This window comes from Berghia stephanieae, chromosome 5, assembly GCF_034508935.2.
Source record: "Berghia stephanieae isolate SIO BIC M18660-M18661 chromosome 5, UCSD_Bste_1.3, whole genome shotgun sequence".
Taxonomy (NCBI): Eukaryota; Metazoa; Mollusca; class Gastropoda; order Nudibranchia; family Aeolidiidae; genus Berghia; species Berghia stephanieae.
This window is the reverse complement of record NC_088364.1, coordinates 66,299,035-66,319,016: the sequence shown is the minus strand read 5'-3', so window position 1 is coordinate 66,319,016 and position 19,982 is coordinate 66,299,035. Positions and strand designations below refer to the sequence as shown.

The 19,982-nt window shown below is 36.4% G+C and overlaps 2 protein-coding genes across 2 annotated transcripts; both read right to left on the bottom strand.

Annotated features, from left to right (window-relative positions):
* Positions 1-612: 612 nt before the first annotated feature.
* LOC144973438 (uncharacterized) lies at positions 613-10,741 on the bottom strand. The gene is made up of 5 exons (XM_078915894.1): positions 10,574-10,741; positions 8,468-9,312; positions 7,633-7,820; positions 5,188-5,416; positions 613-3,690 (listed from the first exon to the last, which is right to left on the bottom strand). Exons 2-5 carry the CDS (start codon positions 9,180-9,182, stop codon positions 2,777-2,779), a joined length of 2,046 nt encoding a protein of 681 aa, XP_078772020.1. The 5' UTR covers positions 9,183-9,312; positions 10,574-10,741; the 3' UTR covers positions 613-2,776.
* Positions 10,742-16,145: 5,404 nt separating this feature from the next.
* On the bottom strand, positions 16,146-18,918 carry LOC144973437 (NADH dehydrogenase [ubiquinone] 1 alpha subcomplex subunit 6-like). The gene is made up of 3 exons (XM_078915893.1): positions 18,770-18,918; positions 17,470-17,585; positions 16,146-16,658 (listed from the first exon to the last, which is right to left on the bottom strand). The coding sequence occupies exons 1-3, from the start codon at positions 18,894-18,896 to the stop codon at positions 16,530-16,532; spliced, it is 372 nt and encodes a 123-aa protein (XP_078772019.1). The 5' UTR covers positions 18,897-18,918; the 3' UTR covers positions 16,146-16,529.
* Between the last annotated feature and the right edge of the window lie 1,064 nt (positions 18,919-19,982).

Genomic DNA, 19,982 nt, shown 5'->3' with positions numbered 1-19,982 from the left:
GATACAGGGGAAAAGAAGACACAGTAAGTGCATCCCTGCCCACTATGGAAGGTCATGAACCCGACCCAGAGTCTGTCAATGTGTCATGGTCAAGACAAGCTGAGAGTGAAACAAACGTTACCATAGGATTCTGCTAAGGGAGAATACACTCAAATTCCCACAACTAAAACACACACACACACACACACACACACATATATATATATATATATATATATATATATATATATATATATATATTGAATCGTGTTTGAAACAAATACCGTACGAAAAGTGCTCGACATGTAGCAATGGAGCGAATTATTATTTTAATATTTACCACAATGTTTGAGTCACTCTACATCGGTGTTTCAGGCCTAATCAGCCATCGTCAGGACTGTGTGTTACAACAAACCAAACTCATGTAACACACAGTCCTGACGATGGTTGATTAGGCCTGAAACCTTGATGTAGACTGACTCAAACATTGTGGTAAATATTAAAATAATAAAAAATAATATATATATATATATATATATTATATATATATATATATATATATATATATATATATATATATACGTATATGTGTGTCAGTGCATGACGCAATTGGTCGGAGGGTGCAAATTTTGCTTTTTATTTTTCATTTTATGAAAGAATATGCTCACCAGAGCATTTTAATCTTTATTTGAAGTAAATCGGGTGATTTTTCATGAAGTTATGGTCAGATGTATGGGAAAGGTATCCAGAAACTTTTCTCAAATTTCATACTTTTTCAACTTGACTAGCTGTAAAAAAATATTAAGATGTGAAATTAAGCTTTGATATTTCCCGAAGGTGTACAAAAGGTGTTGATTTAATCATTTATGACAAGAACTCACTTTGGATAAAAATTGACCTTCTAACTAAACTTGGCAATATCTCAGTTCAAACCTTTTCACCATCCGACTGATTATGTCATTGGCTGTAACATATATACAGGGTCTTTGTGATTGTTAATCACACAGTTTGTTCTGGGTAAAATTCTAATCAGAGAATGAAACAAGTGTGGTGATGTACATGATGAAATAGAAATACAGAATAATTTTTCAATATCAATAACTTAAAATATCGACCACATACCACATCCGAGCTGTGGTAAAACTATTTTTAAAATGAGATGTTATATATATGTAAGATCCACTAAACATGCTAAAAGCACTTTACAAAGGGTCCCTGACCTAACAGCGACACTTAACGAGTAGAACGAGACATGACACCTGTTATACAATATTAAAAATTTTTCCGACAGAGACAATGGTCAGGTACTCATTTTACACCTGAATATGGTGACAGAATGTGAGTAAAGAGCCTTTTCCAAGGACTCAACTATGCGCCAACCCATGACCTTCTGATCCACAACAGAGTGTCATACCACTTGACCACATAGCCACATATTTGATACACCTTATGAGATTAAAAACATAAAACAAAAACCCGCAACAAAAAAAGATGTCGAGTCTAAACTTATCTAAGTCTAAGCAATAACCATTCAAGAGAATCCCAATAGCTCTGTTGGTAGAGCACTCGCTTCACACCCAAAGGGACTGGGATCGATGATTTTATTGTTTTTGTTATTGGCTGAAGAGGGTTTTGACCCTAAAACGTTCTGTGTTTTTTTTATTTTGTTCTTTCTTTTTCAAAGGTCTTATATATTCATATTTGTTCATTATTTTTTTATATTCATATTTGTTCATTATTTTTTTTTAACTCCAAGAATGCATCTTTTCTAATCATAGGCCTATACCACCCTTCAACCAATGACAAATTACATCTGTCAATAATGGGTCAAAGTATTCCACTAAATTTTGCTTAAATTTGACATGGGATGGAACCGTTTATGCCCATCGTACCACAATATTATCCTTTAGAGCCATTAGGTCCATGGAGCTGGATTTTATCCTAGTTTCTATAACATGAAATGGACAGAAAAAAATGCTTGCTAACTTTTAGATAAGATGCTAGTCCATCACAAGGAACTTTTAAAACAGGTTTAGCAGGACAGGTGGTCAGAAAAAAAAAATCTTGACAAGATCAATCTCAGTCTCTTTGCATGTGAAGCTAGTGCTCTACAAACTGACTTACAGGGACAATAATAGCAGTAGTTTTAAAATCTCTCCTGCACAGTTAGTTGGGGTTTCCTGAGTTGAATGGTTTGCGACCAATGCCATTGGTTTGAGTATGCTCTGGTTCCTTATGTGAGTATTAAGGTATTAAATCATACTGTATACAGATGACATTTAAACAACCAGTGCTGATGGTGACAAAAAGTGAAAAAGGAGGGAAATTTTGAAAGATTGCCTTTAAGCCCTGGTTTTACTGCACTTACCTCCACTTTTAGAGCAATTGAGATGATTAACTAGCATTATTGATACTCAACCTAACTTGTGGAGAGTGGGAAACTGCACCTATTTGTTCCACCACACATCAGCTCTCTCACTGGCAGAATACTGATTGCAAATGTAATTTTTGTAATTCTAAAAGGAGGAAATTCCTCTTCTATCTCCTCTTGACTCCCAAAATCGGGATATCCACGGATCCGAGGAAGACCAACGGCACCGAACAACCAATAGGACAAGACATTGCATGGCTTTAACAACCGTCCACTTTTTAAAGTCTTCTTCATTTCCAAGTTTCTATAAAAACAATACGAAACAAATGAATATCTAAAATTTTTACTCCTGATTAAATCTTTTCCAAGCCTCAAATGATAAAAATCATCTTTAAAAACCCAACTCAATCCATTTCTACTGGCAAATCACAATCGTTTACGTTTCTTTGATGCAGATGGTCCTGCATCATCAATGGGTGGATCAGCATATCCATCGTCATCTTCCTCACTTTCATCATCATCCTCATCATTGTCATCATTTCTCAACAGTCTGACAAGACTATTTCCAGTCTTCTCTCTCTTCTCGAAAACCTTCCTCGTCCTTTCACAGTCTACACAGCTCTCTTTCTCCTTCTCCTCATCGTTATCTACCTTTACAATGCTATGGTCTTCTCTCCTTCTTTTATTCTCTTTTGCCCTATGACAAATATGTTTGATCTCTTCTAGATTCCTCCTCTTTTGCACACTATTGGTGCCGTAATGTTCCCTCATGCGGCCGAATAAATCGCTGTCCATAGGATGTGTGAATGAACTACCAGCAGGCAGGGGCCTCCTTCTGCTTGGAAGCAAACCGTAAACATCCTCATGACTTGGGGAATGTGGCTGATGGTGGCGAATGACAGCATCATCGTCATCATCACCATTATCATCATCATCATCACTTTCACAATCTGACTCAACAAGCTTAAACACGTTAATATTCGCACCAGCCTTTTCCTCATCACTGTCTTCATCGTCAGTCAAACCTTCAAGCACACTTTTCAATGGCATACAAATGTCACAGATATATTCCTGGCATTCCAAACGACGGAATTTTGGTGGCAAAGCATGGAGGAGCCACGTCATATTATTGGCAAGAAATGCCCGAAGGCCCGGTGGCATGGCTAGCGTGTCCAGAACGCTGAGATGAGAAGGGACAATACGACGAAGTGTCTGGCAACACATAAATTGGAGGGACGTTGGGAATGACCGAGACGAGATGATTTTCATTCCACTCCTGGCAGCCGTGGAACAGGCCATTGGGAAGACATTACGACCTCTCAGACCTCTGTAGGCTATGCCTGAAAGGAAAATTAACAGCAAATAAATAAACAAAATAAATTACAACGCAAAAAAACAATGCTTTTACAGAAATGCCTTTTATAATGCCCATAAATTATATTTTTCATTTGAATATGCATTTAAATGTAAATTTGTTTAGGATGTAGTCTTTGGTTGATGTTTGTTCTATTTGAGCTGTACCTGGAAAAAGTGTGATTTAAATAAATTTCATTACCATCATTATTTTATTGATAATTTTAGGATGCTCATTGAACTTCACAATCTTTAACTTTTATACCCTCTAGTTATACTGAGCCAAATTTCCATTACATACAGTTCATTTCACCTGTATGTCACCTTTATTACCCCAGCACTCGAACAATACTGTTATACACTGACAAAACACTTTGATCATGTTATAGTTAAGTGACATGATGTGGTAAGCAGACCTGCCAAATTGAAAACTTCAAATTTAGTAATTTTCAAGTCAATTTTTAGTAATTTTACAAGGAAATTAGTAATTTCTGAAATCGTTAACGAACAACCACAATTTGACATTGATGATCACTGCAACATTACATCAGCAAGCTTAGGCGCTGTAGAAATGCTTCATAATTTTCCATATAGTTTTGTATTTTCGTAATTGGCTCAAAAATTGGTCTAAAATTAGTAAAATGACGAAATTTTTCGTAAGATTTGGCAGGTATGGGTAAGATGACAATTCCTTTCCTTTCCATGTCGCCTTCATTTTGGCAAAGTGATACTAGGCTGCTAGAAGCTTAGAACTGTAAAAAGTCATGAACAAAAATGAAAATAACAGATGTCCCCCCCCCCCCCCAAAAAAAAAAAAAGAAGAAAAACATACCAAACACAAAACAATTCAGGCTCAAAACCCTTCTTCAGCCAAAAACAATGAATACATCATTTAAAATCAAGATGATGTCAGAGAAATGTTTGACACATTCTGCAAGTAAGTATCTTGAAATCTTCATTTTTGCCAGATCTAAAGAGACCCAGCTACCCATTTACAACTAGGTGACCAAATTGGTGAAACCAAGGACCCAGTCTTATCCTCCACTACAGGAAGTGAGTGTGCATTAACCATGAAGCCATGGGTGCCAGCAGGAAGAAGTGCTGAAACCTGAAACTAAAATCTCGAGACTTTGCCAAACCTGAAAATGTTCCTACTGAAAATGCGGCCTAAACTTTAATCTTATTTCATCACCGCTTTTATACCATTATTAAATGATTCCACAGCAAACATATTGACACATTGAGGAAATTAATATGATTTTAAAACCAACTTATACACTCCATACACTGAAAAGATAGCTGAATCACGTTTTCGAATTTTGGTTATTTTACTCAAAACACTGAAACTGGAGGTATTTGACTTCGAGATATCGCGAAACCGGAATTCCGGCATGAACCGGAAAACTAGCACCCATGCATGAAGCCGACAATAATGGCAATTCAAATCTATTATTTATTTTTTTTAATATAGTTGACAAACTCACCCAAGGGTTGTCTATTTTTGAAGAAAGACAGAGTGCCTTGCCACATGTCCAGGTGTATTCCTATAATGGCTCCCTGACCAAATCGGCCACAATATTCCTGTTTCCTCTTGTTGTGCTGGATGCGTCCGTCGTAAGACAGTCCCCAACTGTCCAAATCATTTCCCAGCATGCTGCAAAATGTGTTTGACTTCCCATTGAGGTCGATACCATTGGTGCCAATTCCCACCATCTGAAATTAGTGATAACGATTGAACTCTGAAAAACAAACTTGAGCATTTATATAGGGCAATATCCACTAAACGTGCTCAAAGCACTTTATAAAGGGTCTCTAGACAACAACAAAACTAAACACGTTTCACCCGATGGAGACAATGCTATTGACAGCCAGGTACTCGTTTAACACCCATGTCCAGCCATGAGTGATTGAGTAACTGGCTCTGTTAGATCTGGCTGAAAGTACTTCGAGATTGACTAACATTAAATCCAAATGGTTGGAAGCAATCACCATTGTCCGTTTCACGCTGTAAAAACCGTGATAAACTCTGTTTCCATGGGCCTCATGGCTCTGAAGGACTATTGTGATAAACATACCAAACCTGCCAACTATTACAAAACATTCATAGAATTACAAAATTTGGACACTAATTTAAAAACTTCCTGAATATCTCGAAACCATTGAAACTGATGGAAAATGAAAGTTGTTGCTATACTAAAAAATATTAAGGATTTTGCAGTTAATTAATCCTTGTAAGGGTAAATTGTTGAATTTATAGCGACTCCAATTTTTATGTCCTAAAAAATTAAGAATTTTTCCATTTTCATGAAGTCAGGTCTGATATACTTCACACTACAAAAAGATTCTTTCTAGAGGACCTGTGGATTTTAACACTTGAGTCCTACCATTGTTATGAATCTCTTGGTGAACTGTAATCACAACTAGATAAAGTATAGGAGAAAATTTTATTTAAAACAAATTGTTCTCTCCATTATAAATAAAAGGGGATCCTGATAGCTCACTTGGTGGAGCACTCGCTTCACAAGCAAAGGGACCGAGATCGATCCTGGGTGCAATCAAGATTTTTTCTGACCCCCCTGTCCACCTTGCAGTGATTGGGTAGCTGGGTCTGTTAGATCTGGTGGAAAGTGCTTTGCAATTGACTAGCATTCTATCCAAAGGGTAGCAAGCAATTGCTATTGTCCGTTTCACATTACAGAAACTGGAAATAAACTCCGGTTGTATGGGCCTGGTGGCTCAGAAGGACTACTTTGTATAAATAAAAAGTTCAGAACAAAAATCTGAAAAGTTAAGTAAGAAACAGTATAAAATTGTTTCATAAACGACATCTTTTCGAAGTTTTATCTTACAAAGGGACAAATTCTGGAGCAGGCATTGGTGTATGTGTAAGACATAGATCAGTGTGTATTAAATAGTGTCAGAGAAAGCAAGAAAGTAAAATATGAGGGAAAAAAAGCCATCCCAAAAATCAGACTTCCTCATTGATCAGATCAAATCTCAAGAATAACGTGTTGACATGGTTTTTTTTATTTTATTGTATTGTTCTTTATTGCATTGTCTGGCACTGTTTAATTCAAAAAAAAAAAAAAAATTAACTAAATATGCTCAAGGGTCCCTGACAAACAGCAACACGTAACATGTAGAGCGAGACATGACGCCTGTTAGGCGACAATACAATTTTTTTCTGACAAAGACAATGCTGTTAAGGACCAGGTACTCATTTTTAAAGAGCCTTTTCCAAGGACTCAACAATGTACCGAGCGAGGCTCGAACCCAGGACCTTCCGATCCAAAAGCAAGTGTCATACCACAAGACCACATAGCCATACATATACACACTTTTCAGATTATTATTTTATCTAACACCAGTGTCTTGAGTGTTTCGTTTGTTTGTTTTTAAGGGTTTTACGTCGCATGCAACATATTAAGGTCATATCGGTGCCAGTAAAAAGGAAGAAAATGGGATAGTAAATAGTTCCCAGAATTGCAATTAAAGCACCCAAGAAACTGTGAAACAAAGGGGTTCAAATAGGAAACAGATGTAGATTCCAAGAGCACACTATCAAAGTACTGAGTTTGTGAAATCACCTAAAAGTCTCATCCAGACACAAGCACAGGTCCCCACTAAGACGAACACACTCAAATGTTTACAAATCATAAATAATATGTAAACAAAACATAATACAGTGCATGACCGAGAGATGATTTACAAGACAAAAAATATAATCTCCCAAAACTCTTAACTATACATTTGACTGCTTCCCTCCCAGCTAGGATATCCGACCAGGGCCAGGACAAAACCAAGAAATCTCATCCCAAGATAAAGACAGAAAACATATTGGAAAACAGATATAGGGAGGTCAGGAACCCCACCCAGAGTCTGAGTGTCTGCTCCCTGACTTTTCACTTTCAGGGTTGTGAACAACTTACCATGTCTGTCCCGTACACAGGGGTTGTCATCTTGATCTCCCAGAAATGCTGATCTTGTGCCATGGGCATTTCCCCCCGAACAGCAGCTGTGCCACAACTGTAGTCCTTGTGAAATAAGGCCAGGTTACCATTCTCAAGGAGATTGGTAGCTTGTGGTCGATTTGCTGAGTCCCAAACCCATTCAAAACCTGAATAAAAATAAAGACTTTATTTTTATACTCATTTATGTGTCCAGTCCCGATAGTTCCATTGGCAGAGCACTCGCTTTACACGCAAAGGGACCAAGATAAATCCTGGGTGCAGTCGAGATTTTTTTCTGACCCCGCTCTGTCCACCCAGCAGTGAATGGGTAGCTGAGTCTGTTAGATTTGGCAGAAAGAACTTTGCATCCTATACAAAGGATTGCAAGCAATTGCTATTGTCTGTTTCATGCTAAAACCGATATAAACTCCTGCTCCATGGGCCCAATGTGTCTGTAGGACTACATGTGTTAAAATGAAGTACATTAAACACATCAAAATTTAATTTAAAATTCCATTTGTGGTAGAACTATACACAGAAGCTAAACATTACAAAAAAAATATCACATTTATTTTCTCTTTACCAGGATTCAAGCCCCCCTTTCCATAAAAAAAGTTCCTCCTTGGATGATGATTATATAATATCAATAAATAGAAATCATAAAGCACCCTCCCCTAAATCAACAGTTTTACACGGTACAGAGGAAAGAAATTATTTACTTCATTGTAATACATAAGAGCATCAATCAATCTTTTGCTTCTAAAAAAAGAATTTGTTTGCAAGCTATTTACACAAAAATCATTTAAAAACTTACATTTATCTTCTTCTCCACAGCGACAGTCTCTCACTTTGCCATGCATGACACATTTACAGAAAGTTTCATTGTCAGACGTTCGACCACACTTGAAACGAAGAATCATTGCAATACTCTGTAATTCTTTCTGCGTCATCTCTGCTTTTTCAAACAAACTTGATGAAGTCTGAGATCCCTTACTACTTGCAGACACGACAGTTTCATGTGATGTTGAGGTTTTTATTATTCTACGTCTCTGAGAATGTCGTCGACGAGATTTGACTCTTTCCAGCCATCGTAACTTTGATAATCTTGCTTTACAATACTTGCATTTTTTATCACTATTAACCCCATTGTCCACATCAGTTATAGTTGCCCGACTTACTTTATTGTTTTCATGTTGAATTGTTTCATCCATAACAACAATTTTGTCATTGAGATTTAGATTGTCATTATTGTTGAGTTGAAGTGAATCTTCCTCACTTCTTGAATCACTCAATAACTCCTGAACAGCTGAAGAAGAATCACTCTTGCCTATACAATCCTTTGACATTGGACTCTCACCAGAAGTTGAAGGTTCACATACATAATCATTACTATCCTCCATTAATCCTGACATTCTGAATCTTGGACTGCGGTGAAAATCGTCTGATACGTTGTTTGGATTCACATATGCGTCATCGCTTCCTGGACTTTTAGACGATGTCCATGTCCAATTAAAAGGATTTCCTTCCATTCAACTGTCCTAATGATGCAATACATGCAATATTAATTTTCATTTAAAACTTTTAACTGCAGCACAAAATTATCTATTGAATGTTGAGATAGGATTCGATTCACTTTTACTTCTTTGGGTGACACAGTATCTGAAAGTAAGAAAGTAAACATAAAATTTCAAAACCAAATAAATATGGTAGCGTCAATTGCCAAGGACCTTGACAATTGTCAAATCGTCAATTGCCAAGGACCGTGTCAGTTCATCAACTACGCATGTGTACTTTTAACTGCCACGGAGTACCTTTAGTGTCACGAAGTGATGCATTGCCACAGAGTGATGTTATGTATTAATATCAATATTAATTAATACTCTCTTTTACTCTTCTTTCTCTCTCTGTGTCATTTTCTCTTTTTTTTTCTCTCTATCACACACACTCTCTCTCTGTCATTTTCTCTTTTCCCTTTCTGCCATTTTTTCCTCTGTGTATGTATTTCTCTGTCATCCCCCCCCCTCTCTCTCTCTCTCTCTCTCTCTCTCTCTCTCTCTCTCTCTCTCTCTCTCTCTCTCTCTCTCTCTCTTATATTTCCTCTTTTTGTTACGGACCTTGCCAGTTGGTAGATCATCAACTATTTACTATTAATGCCACGGATTGATCTTGTTATTTTAACTCATCTTGGAATTCGTGAAAAGACATAAAAATTAAAAACAAATGCCAACAAGTGTTGACTTGATCTTTTCCACAACGATTGACAAGGAATGAGTGAATGGCGAATGGAAGAAAAGAAAGTGACGGGGTTCGAGATTCGTATGCGCGCAAATCGAGGCTCGACTGAAATCACCACATGCAGCTGATTGAGGCCCGACTGAAATCACCACATGCAGCTGAAGAGTTCCAATTTGACTCCTTGGCAATTGATGAACCGTCAACTACCAAGGACTCACTCCTTGGCAATTGACACTTTCAATAAATATATTTAATTATGCATACACAATGCCCTCTTTCATAATATCACTACGAAAGCAAATAATTCAGGATCCAGACTGGGCTGAGGAAAATAATTTGTCTCTCTATCACTGTCTACCTAAGTCTAAGTTTCTCAGATTCTCAGTCTGAGTCTGGAGGCCGAACGTCTCAATGTCCATTCTCTAATTCATAATTATCATCATGTTACAGATATTAATTGGCGACAAAATAATTTAGTCTATTACTACCTATGTATGTAAATTGTACAAGAAGACTTTGATAAAATTGATATTCTAGAACGCAGAGGAAGCCAGCTGCTTCTTTGCTCTCACTCTCATTTCATCATTCTTTACAATCACAGAGTGGCCTTTTTTTTTGGTTCAGTTTTGCTGAGCACGCGAAGCAAAAAAAAAAAAAAAAAAGCTTGTTTGAAATTGCAACTTACAATAATCTACTAACAAAATTTAGATTCTCAAATTATGTAGGCTTGGCAAAACCCTTTTGTTTATAAGTCCGACAATCGTCATTCCAAGCATGGATCTGCTGAGAGTGAAAATGATCAACGGGGGCAGTTTCTGCTATGTTTACGTTTTGATTCCTCCTGAAATCAATCGTGGGAGCACAAGCGAGCAACCTTAAAAAATTGTCTTCGAATTGATTTGTCGACCACGCCCCCCTCCCTCCCTCTCTCTCTCTCTCTCTAATAATTATGATAATGATGATGATGATGATAATAATAATAATAATAATAATAATAATAATAATAATAATAATAATAATAATAATAATAATAATAATAATAATAAAATAATATAACGGGACAGAAGACCTCACCTGTAGCTTTAACCAACGTCCTGTTGGTTTGTGAATATACGTATATTATGACCCTTTTAAAGCCTGACATTTATGAAGACAGAATTTATCCCGGCTTGTTACAATAAGATCTTACAACAGACCTGCCTACTTGAAATGTTAAAAAGTCGTAGTTTTAAGAGGGAAGACATAAAATTTACCTTTAATTAACTATTAATATTCTATCCTTAGCACTATTTATGCCTTCAAAACCTGAACAGACGCTTTGTGGAATCAAAGTTTACTTTTTATCACATTGTATTGAATCAAAAATGTCTGTTTCTTTCTGCTATTGAAGCAAAAAATTCTTATTTTTACGAATTTTTCTTAGAAGTTGGCATGTCTGTTATTATCACCCTATCTCTAAGAAGAGATAATATTAATATATGACTGACCCTCTCAAAATGGCATTAAGTCGGTATGAACTAGATGATGGAAAATTAATGATATCATAGCCACTTTTATTTAGGAAACGTGTTGTTGAGTGTCCCGGGATCGAGCCCCACTTCAGGCACTTTCGTTTTTTTTCTCCTTGGGCAAGATTATCAATCCCCCCCCCCCCCCCCAATTTGCTCACTTGGACAATATGGGTGATTCCTGTAGACATCAGACATCTTGTTTGATGAATTATCTATATATTCCTTCGTGGAATGCTTAGGTGACGATATCTTATGATGTCGTTGGCGGAAGGGCATAAAAGAAAAGAAGTTGTTGATTTCGATTCGTCAATTTGGATAAATAAGTAAACAAGTAAATAAAAAAAAATTATACCAAAAAAAAAAAAAAAAAAAGAATAAATAAAATAAAAAATAAAAAACCCATAAATTCTGGTTAATTTTTCTCAACATTTAAATTTTGTTTCTAAATTCAAGAGTATACATTTGAATATTCGGCACCCCTTATCAGGAACTCCCTTCTAAGACATATCAAAGACAGTAATGATGCAGAATTCTTTTTTAAAAAAAAAAAAACAACTTAAAACGTTTCTTTTTAATGTGTAACACTGTAGAATTATATTGCTTTGTTTCATACTGCATGTTTGAGTAGTTGTATGCTTGAGTGAAAGTTGTCACGTTACTGTTGGCCGTTTTGAGCTTTTTGAGATACGGTGTAAGGCGCTATATAAAACCCATATTATTATCATCTTTATTATCTATTACTTTTAAAGGTCCAATTCATCCCAACATAATACCGTTTTGAGACGATGGGTCGCATATGTTGTGGCCTATGATGAATTTGATCATTACACTTTGATACTACCGCCCGTTTCAGTCATTTATATTAGCAGTGTTGTAGTCAAAAGAACTAGTGAGTTACGGCTTGATTAGATGCGATGTAAGGCGCTATAAAAAAAAAAAAAACATATATTATTATTATTAATTTTAAGGTTCCACTTCATCCCAACATAATACCGTTTTGAGACGATGGGTCGCATATGTTGTGGCCTATGATGAATTTGATCATTACACTTTGATACTACTACCGCCCGTTTCAGACATTTATATTATTAGCGGTTTTGTAGTCAAAAGAACTAGTGATTTACGGTCACCTACAACTCCAACCTTGGGCAATGCAAAGTTGAATATGTACATAATTGGAAAATGTTCTTTGCTCACATTTTCTCACCATATTCAGGCGTAAAATGAGTTTACGGCCAGTAAGAACATTCAGACATGCTCCCTTTCTAGAAATATTCAGTATTCTGGACATTTTGAAATAATGTATCAGGTCTTCTAGAAATGTCCAAATTTGAACTTTCTTGAAGACCTTTTTTTTCTTCTCTTGAACTTTACGGAAAATGATGATGATGATGATGATGATTATTATTATTATTATTATTATTATTATTATACGAGGCATTTACAAGGACTGTGCAACAGATCTTTGTTTCACATAGCAAGCAAAGTTCAACTCCTGCATTCCTTTCACCAAAATATGACGGACCCTCACCAACACTAACTTCTCCCCTGTGACAATTTACCACGTTTTTCAGATTAAGTGTTTTTATTCCATTTTTACCATGGTGAATTAAAAAAAAAAATTAGAAGCAAAACTAAAACAAACAAATCCAATGCGACGAGAAACGATAAATAAGGCAGCAACATCGCATGGTGTTGCGAGATCATGACTAAGGAAGGAAATAACCCATGAAATTTCTTTCATCCATGTAAATCTTTGAATTAATTTTACTTCCAACTTAAGCACGCCTAAGCTACCTTCCGATGACTGTGATTAAAGACGGCATGGACTTAATCTTACTAAAAAACAAAGACATGAAGCAAGTTGAAAAACAGATAAAGGATAGGGTAGAAGACACCAAGTGACCTCTCTGCCTAAAAAAAAGAGCTTTTATATAGCGCAATATCCACTAAACGTGCTCAAAGCGCTTTACAAAGGGTCCCTGGCCAACAGCAACATTTAACATGTAGGATAGTACATGATGCCTGTTAGGCGATATTACAATTTTTTCAGACAGAGACAACGCTGTTAACAGCCAGGTACTCGTTTTACACCTGAGTACAATGAGAGAATGTGAGCAAAGAGCCTTCTCCAAGGACTCAACTATGCGCAGAGCGAGGCTCAAACCCAGGACCCTCTGATCCGAAAGCAAGTGTCCACTAGACCACAAAGGGAAGGCAAAAAATCCCACCCAGTAGTCTCTGTTGTCTTGTTTGTTTTAAAGGTTTCAATGCGCTTGAGACACATTTAGGTCATTTCAGTGCCAGTAAAAAAGAACAAAATGGGATAGTAGAATTAAAATAGATTTATAATTAAAAGCCCACAAGAAAAGGAAAGACTGGGTCGAAATAGGGTCCAGGTCTAGATTCCAAGAGTACATCATCAGTGTATTTAGTTCGAGATCACCTTTAAAAAGACTCATCCAGACACAAGTACAGAATCCCTCCAAGTGGAATACAGCCAAATGCTTACAAATCATATATATAATATAACATTAAATAATAGAGAGATGATTTACAAGGGAAAAAAACAACATCCTCTCCCAAAACTATAACATCTCGATTGAATGCTTATGAACAAAAATACTTTTAAAACATTTATTGCATTCGCTTACTGTTTAGTTTTGCCCGATTGTTCTCTTCTTTTTCCCTTTTGCTATATGATCATCGTCATCCGTGTTTACCAACTTTTACACACAACAAGCAAATGTTTTGCAGTTTACCTGAATGGTGAGGATGAACGGTTACATGCCATTTATAAATGACATTTATACTGGTAGGTGTGAAGCAGGCATTTAAGTAATCCCGTTCCAAGACAAAGTCAGAAAGCAACTCGAAATACAGATATAAGGGGATAGAAGACACAACGTGACCTCCTGCCCACCATGGAAGGTCAAAGGACCCCGCCCAGATTTTTCAGGTAGCATTTTGAGATTTTTGTTTAGTTTCAAGAAGTAATACATGGAAAGAGCTTTCAAAAAATAGATTGCTATTTTGATATGAATTCAAATGACTTTGCTTGGGCTGACCTATGATAAGTTCTGAAAAAAAAGGGTGCTTGAATGACAATCACTGATGTTTGTTTTTGTTTTTAAGGATTTTACGGCGCTTGCAACACATTTAGGTTATATCAGCGCCAGTAAAAAGGAAGAAAATGGGATAGTAAAAAGTTCTAGAATTACAATTAAAGCACCCAAGAGAAAGTAAGACAAAGGGGAATTGAGAACAAATAGGGATCAGATGTAGATTCCAAGAGCATACCACCAATGTACTTAGTTTGAAATCACCTACAAGTCTCATCCAGACACAAGCACAAAATCCAACAAAGAGGAACACACTCAAATGCTTACATTATACATTCAAAATAAAAATAATAATACATAACAGAGAGATGATTTACAAGGAAAAAAATATCATCTCCCAAAACAATAACTATGCATTTGACTGTTTCCCTCCCAGCTAGGATTCCGGCCAGTGCCAGGACAAAACCAAGTAATCTCATTCCGAGACAAAGACAGAAAGCATGTTGGATAACAGATATAAGGGGATAGAAGACACAGTATGTACCTCCCTGCCCGCTATGGGAGGTCAGGATCCCCACCCAGGACAATCACTGAGTGAAATAAAAGAATCACTGTGTCACAAATGTGTGAACTGATCATTTAGAAACTGCTGTCTACTGTTCTGCTGATTTCTCCAGATTCTAGACTGAATTTCGTCTACCGGAGATATTTGACAATGTCGGATTCTGGTGACAGCCCAACAAACAGTTCTATTTCTAGGAGCAGACCTATCAGTGCCTCCCTCATATGGTAATTAAGTCTGGCAAGGGCCTTGGAAAAATCATTGTATCATCATTACATGAAAGAACAACAGAAGGCCGAAAAAGAAAGTAAGAATAACACGTAAAGTGATAGGTATCAATACCAACTGCCCAATCCACTCAGCAGAGATTTGCTTAAAGTTTGTCTGCTTTAGACTAACATCTTATTCAGAGGGTAGCAAACTAAACAACTTTAACATGCTTTTTACACGATAAAAGCCAGGGTTGGCCAAATAAATCTGAGGTACTAACATTTTATGATCAATTACTTGTTGTTTGTTTGTTTTTAAGGGTTTTACAGCACTTGCAACACTTTAAGGTCATATCAGCGCCAGTAAAAAGGAAGATAATGGGATAGTGAAAAGTTCTAGAATTACAATTCAAGCAACCAAGAAAAGGTAAGACAAAGGGGAATTGGTTCAAATAGGAAATAGATATAGATTCCAAGAGCACGCTATCAAAGTACTTAGTTTGAGATCACCTATAAGTCTCATCCAGACACAAGCACAGGTCCTAACTAAGAGGAATGCACTCAAATGTTTACCAATCATATAATATAATATGTAAACTAAACATAAAACAATGCATAACAGAGAGATGATTTACAAGGAAAAAAATATCATCTCCCAAAAATATAACCATACGTTCGACTGTTTCCCTCCCAGCCAAGGAACCCCGGCAAGGATCAGGACAAAACTAAGTAATCTCATTCCAAGGCAATGACAGGAAACAATTGGAAAACGGGTATGGGGGATAGAAGACACAGCATGTACCTCCCTGCCCACTATGGGAGGTCAGGATCCCCATCCAGGATCAATTACTTGAAAATGCTTATAAAAGAGAGTCAATGGGTATGTAATGATAGCACACACAAAACAAGAGTATATTTTAATTCAATATATTTATTTATAATTAACACCTCATACATGAGTTGGGATTCATCGGCAGATATTCATGAGATTGAAAGTACTACATCTATCACACTCATATTTTCACATACTTATTACTTCCATACAGATAAAAAATTCACACGCACACACATAAAAACAATCATCTACATATTTACACTCATTCCACATTGTTCATGAACTATTCCATATTCCTATTCACTCATATACAAGCTTCACAAAATAAATTCTGACAGACGTAGACGTTCATAGCTTAACTTCACATTATTCCTTTATAAACCCCAGCATTGTTAATAAACACAAGGATAACCTAAGAAATTTATTTCCACTACACTTACGACTAAACTAATTTCACAAACATCACTCTTGACCCTCATAGAATTTACTCAGGAAATCAGTAGGTTTTGGGTTAACTGTGTCCTTGAAATAAGCCATTATGTGATGTCGTTGCTTCCAAATATTTGCTGTTTCTACCAATTCCATCTGACCCTTTGGAAGAAAATACAAAAACAGTAGAAGCTGGTTATGAACGAAAATTCATGAGGCTTATCTATAACAAAAGTGACTAAAATATGAGAAAATAAAAAAAGAAGGGGGCAGGGGTATTATTCCAGATCATTATTGCTGAAATAGTGAAATAAATAATAAATATAACTATACAATGCTATCGTTTAGTCTGAGCTAAAAGTCTGATGTCAGAGAAATGAGTTTATTTAGCATTTTTTTTTTTAAAAAAAGGAAAAAATAAAACAGCCATGTTAAAAGTAAATGTAAACAATTCTTTATGGTTTAGTCATAGTATTGGGTTTGATGCTTTAGAATTAACAACAGTTTGTTAACAATGGAAAAAAACAAAATTGATATCACAAATTCTTCTCCATTTAACAAACATTTTGGTTTAGTAATTCTTGAGTTTAACAATGTCGTTTAGACAGTCTTTGCTATCATCATTATCAGTATCAGCTATGTGGTCTTCTGTTATGACACATGCCCTTCGGATTGTAAGGTCCTGGGTTCAAGTCCTGCTCTGAGTGGCACATAGTTGAGACCTTGGGAAAGGCTCTTTACTCACATGCTCTCACCATACTCATGTGTAAAATGAGTACCTGGCCGTTAACAGCATTGCCTCAGTTGGAAAAAAAAAAATAGTACCTTTGGGTATGAAGCAAAGACCATACCGCTGATCGACACTGTCCCTATAGTCTTTCACTGCTTGTCAGTTAGGTTACTCTTTAAATTATGAGTTGTGCTTCTATTTAACATGTAGAAGCAATAGCAGAAAAAACAAATTCCCTTTTACCTTAATAACTAGCATGTCAATCACTCTGATGTCTGTCACATGTTTGTTCTTCATAAACATCTCCCGTACTTTCGCACGACCTTTTGCATGTGTGATAGGGATATGGAAGTCTTTCACTGTGAACAGATTAAAAAAAAAAGATAGTATGCATAAACAAAATAAGACAAACAAACAATGAAGTTTTTCCCCATTGTCAATTGACATCAAAAGCATTTAGTCTTTTTGTACCAATGTGTGTAAAGTGTAAAAGAAGACTTTGGTCAACTTGATATTGAGTATCAAGGACGAAGAGGAAGCCAGCAGCTTCTTAGCTCTCATTCTCCTCAACAATATAGTTTGGAATCTTTTGGGGTCAATTCTCGCTGAGCATGCGAAGCAAAAACAAGCTTATATTTTAAATAGTAATGTATATTGAAAATCAACTTACAATCTACTAACAAACTTAGATTCTCATGTTATGCAGACTAAGCAACACCCTCAATGCACTTCTTATTGTTTCATTCACCCTTCAAAAAAGGTCTCATGGAACAAAATTTCCATTTCTTTTTTGAATTAAAAGTGGGAATGAAGAAAAGTGTATATTTTGAAATTCATCCCAGGATTATCAATATCAAGTTAGGAATGTTTTGTTGTTGTTGTTTATATTTTGACAGAGAAAGCAAATGCAACTTAAATTTAAACTGTTCTTAAAAGCAGGAGATTTAACTTTTTAAAGGGTCTAAATAGATTATAGATGTACTGTAATCATTGGCTATTTTTCTGTTTGTTTTAGGCTCATCCCAAAAGGCAAAGGACATTTCAATTTCGCTCGTAGTAAGTGACTGACTCAGTCAGATGGATATACTATTATAGACGTCTCGATATGATTGGGAGGAGAGGAGAATGAAAAAGAGAAGAGAAGAGAGAGGGAGAGAGAGTATGTGAAAGAGATAGATAGATAGAGAGAGAGAGAGAGAGAGAGAGAGAGAGAGAGAGAGAGAGAGAGAGAGAGAGAGAGAGAGAGAGAGGAGGAGCAGATAGTGAGAGAAATGGCGAAAGAAGAGAGAGAAAAGAGCGAAGAGAGAGAGAGAGAGAGAGAGAGAGGAGAGAGAGAGAGAGAGGAGAGAGAGAGAGAGAGAGGAGAGAGAGAGAGAGAGAGAGAGAGAGAGAGAGAGAGAGAGAGAGAGAGAGAGAGAGAGAGTTTCGGTTCCGCGGCGATCACAACAAAAAATAAAATCAAAACAAAAACACTCCACTTTTTTCTGTTCTAGTTGGTCATATTGTCGGCGATCAACAAAGCAACAGACAAACCAATGCTTACCAACATAAGGTATTTGTCTGTACCACGCTTTATAAAGATTGAGGACTCTTCGTTTTGCCTCTGTACTATCAGCCGACAATACAGGTTTCACTTGTTTCACGGCTGCTTTTGCTACCCTTGACGCCATGTTTACAAAGGTTGAGGTTGACAGTCACACAGATTTTAATTCCGGTTTAAACGAAGTGTTTCCAACTAAAAAAGAAGAAAGCCCTTAATTTTTTTTTTGTTTTTTTTTTAGGGGGGGGGGGGGGGGGGGGGGGGGGGGTTCTTCTTGCTCGATCTTGAGACAAGGCAATGCAACGACAGACGTCATACGCAAAGTGAGCTTTTGGGGCATATAACTCAAAGAGAAATACGAGATATCGATAGCCGGCCTTCGAACCCAAAGCTCCCTGGTGGAAGTATAGTGCTTATCCTCCTAACCCTTTACACTTTTCAACGCTTCAGAAACCGGGATAAACAGTGACTTATATTATGTTAAATAATTTAATTTTATATGGAGCAGTAGACATCGATTGTTATGTTGGCTGCATTTTAAAAAAATCACCAGGAAGGATATCATGCGGCTTTGTGTTTTTGTTGTTGTTTTGTTTTGTTTTGTTTTTTTTTTGGTATAAAAATCGTCTTCGGGTCCATAGGCCCCTGTTCGAGTCTTGCTTTGGTTGGAGCCAAGTCGAATCCTTTATTCACATTCTCTCAACACACTCAGGCGTAAAACGAGTAGATGACTCGTACCAACGCTGTCTCTGACGAAAATCACTAGCTCTCTGTCAAGCGCTTTGAGCACATTTAGTGGATAATGTTTTATAAGAAAAAGCTCATTTTTTTTTTCATTGTTTGCATGCATGGATAAGAGATATTATGGAGAAAGCACTTGAACATGTCAGCTCAAGCATGTTTTTTTTTTTTTGTTTTTTTTTACCTTGTAGATCTGAAAAATAAAATCTGAAATAATATATTTAAAAAAAAAAATGTTTTTAATAATCAAAAAGGAAAATTTACACCTACGTAGATGATTATAAAAAATCAAACCGATATAACGACGGCAATCTTTGGATGTCTCCTCTCTGAGGTTAAAAATAATAATAAAAAAAGAGAAAAATATTCGAATGCCTGTGTACATGCATACAGCGAAAACGGTCGATATCCAGGGGAGGTAACCAATCAAGATACATTTATGCATTATAGGAATTTAGTTGTTATGGACATACAA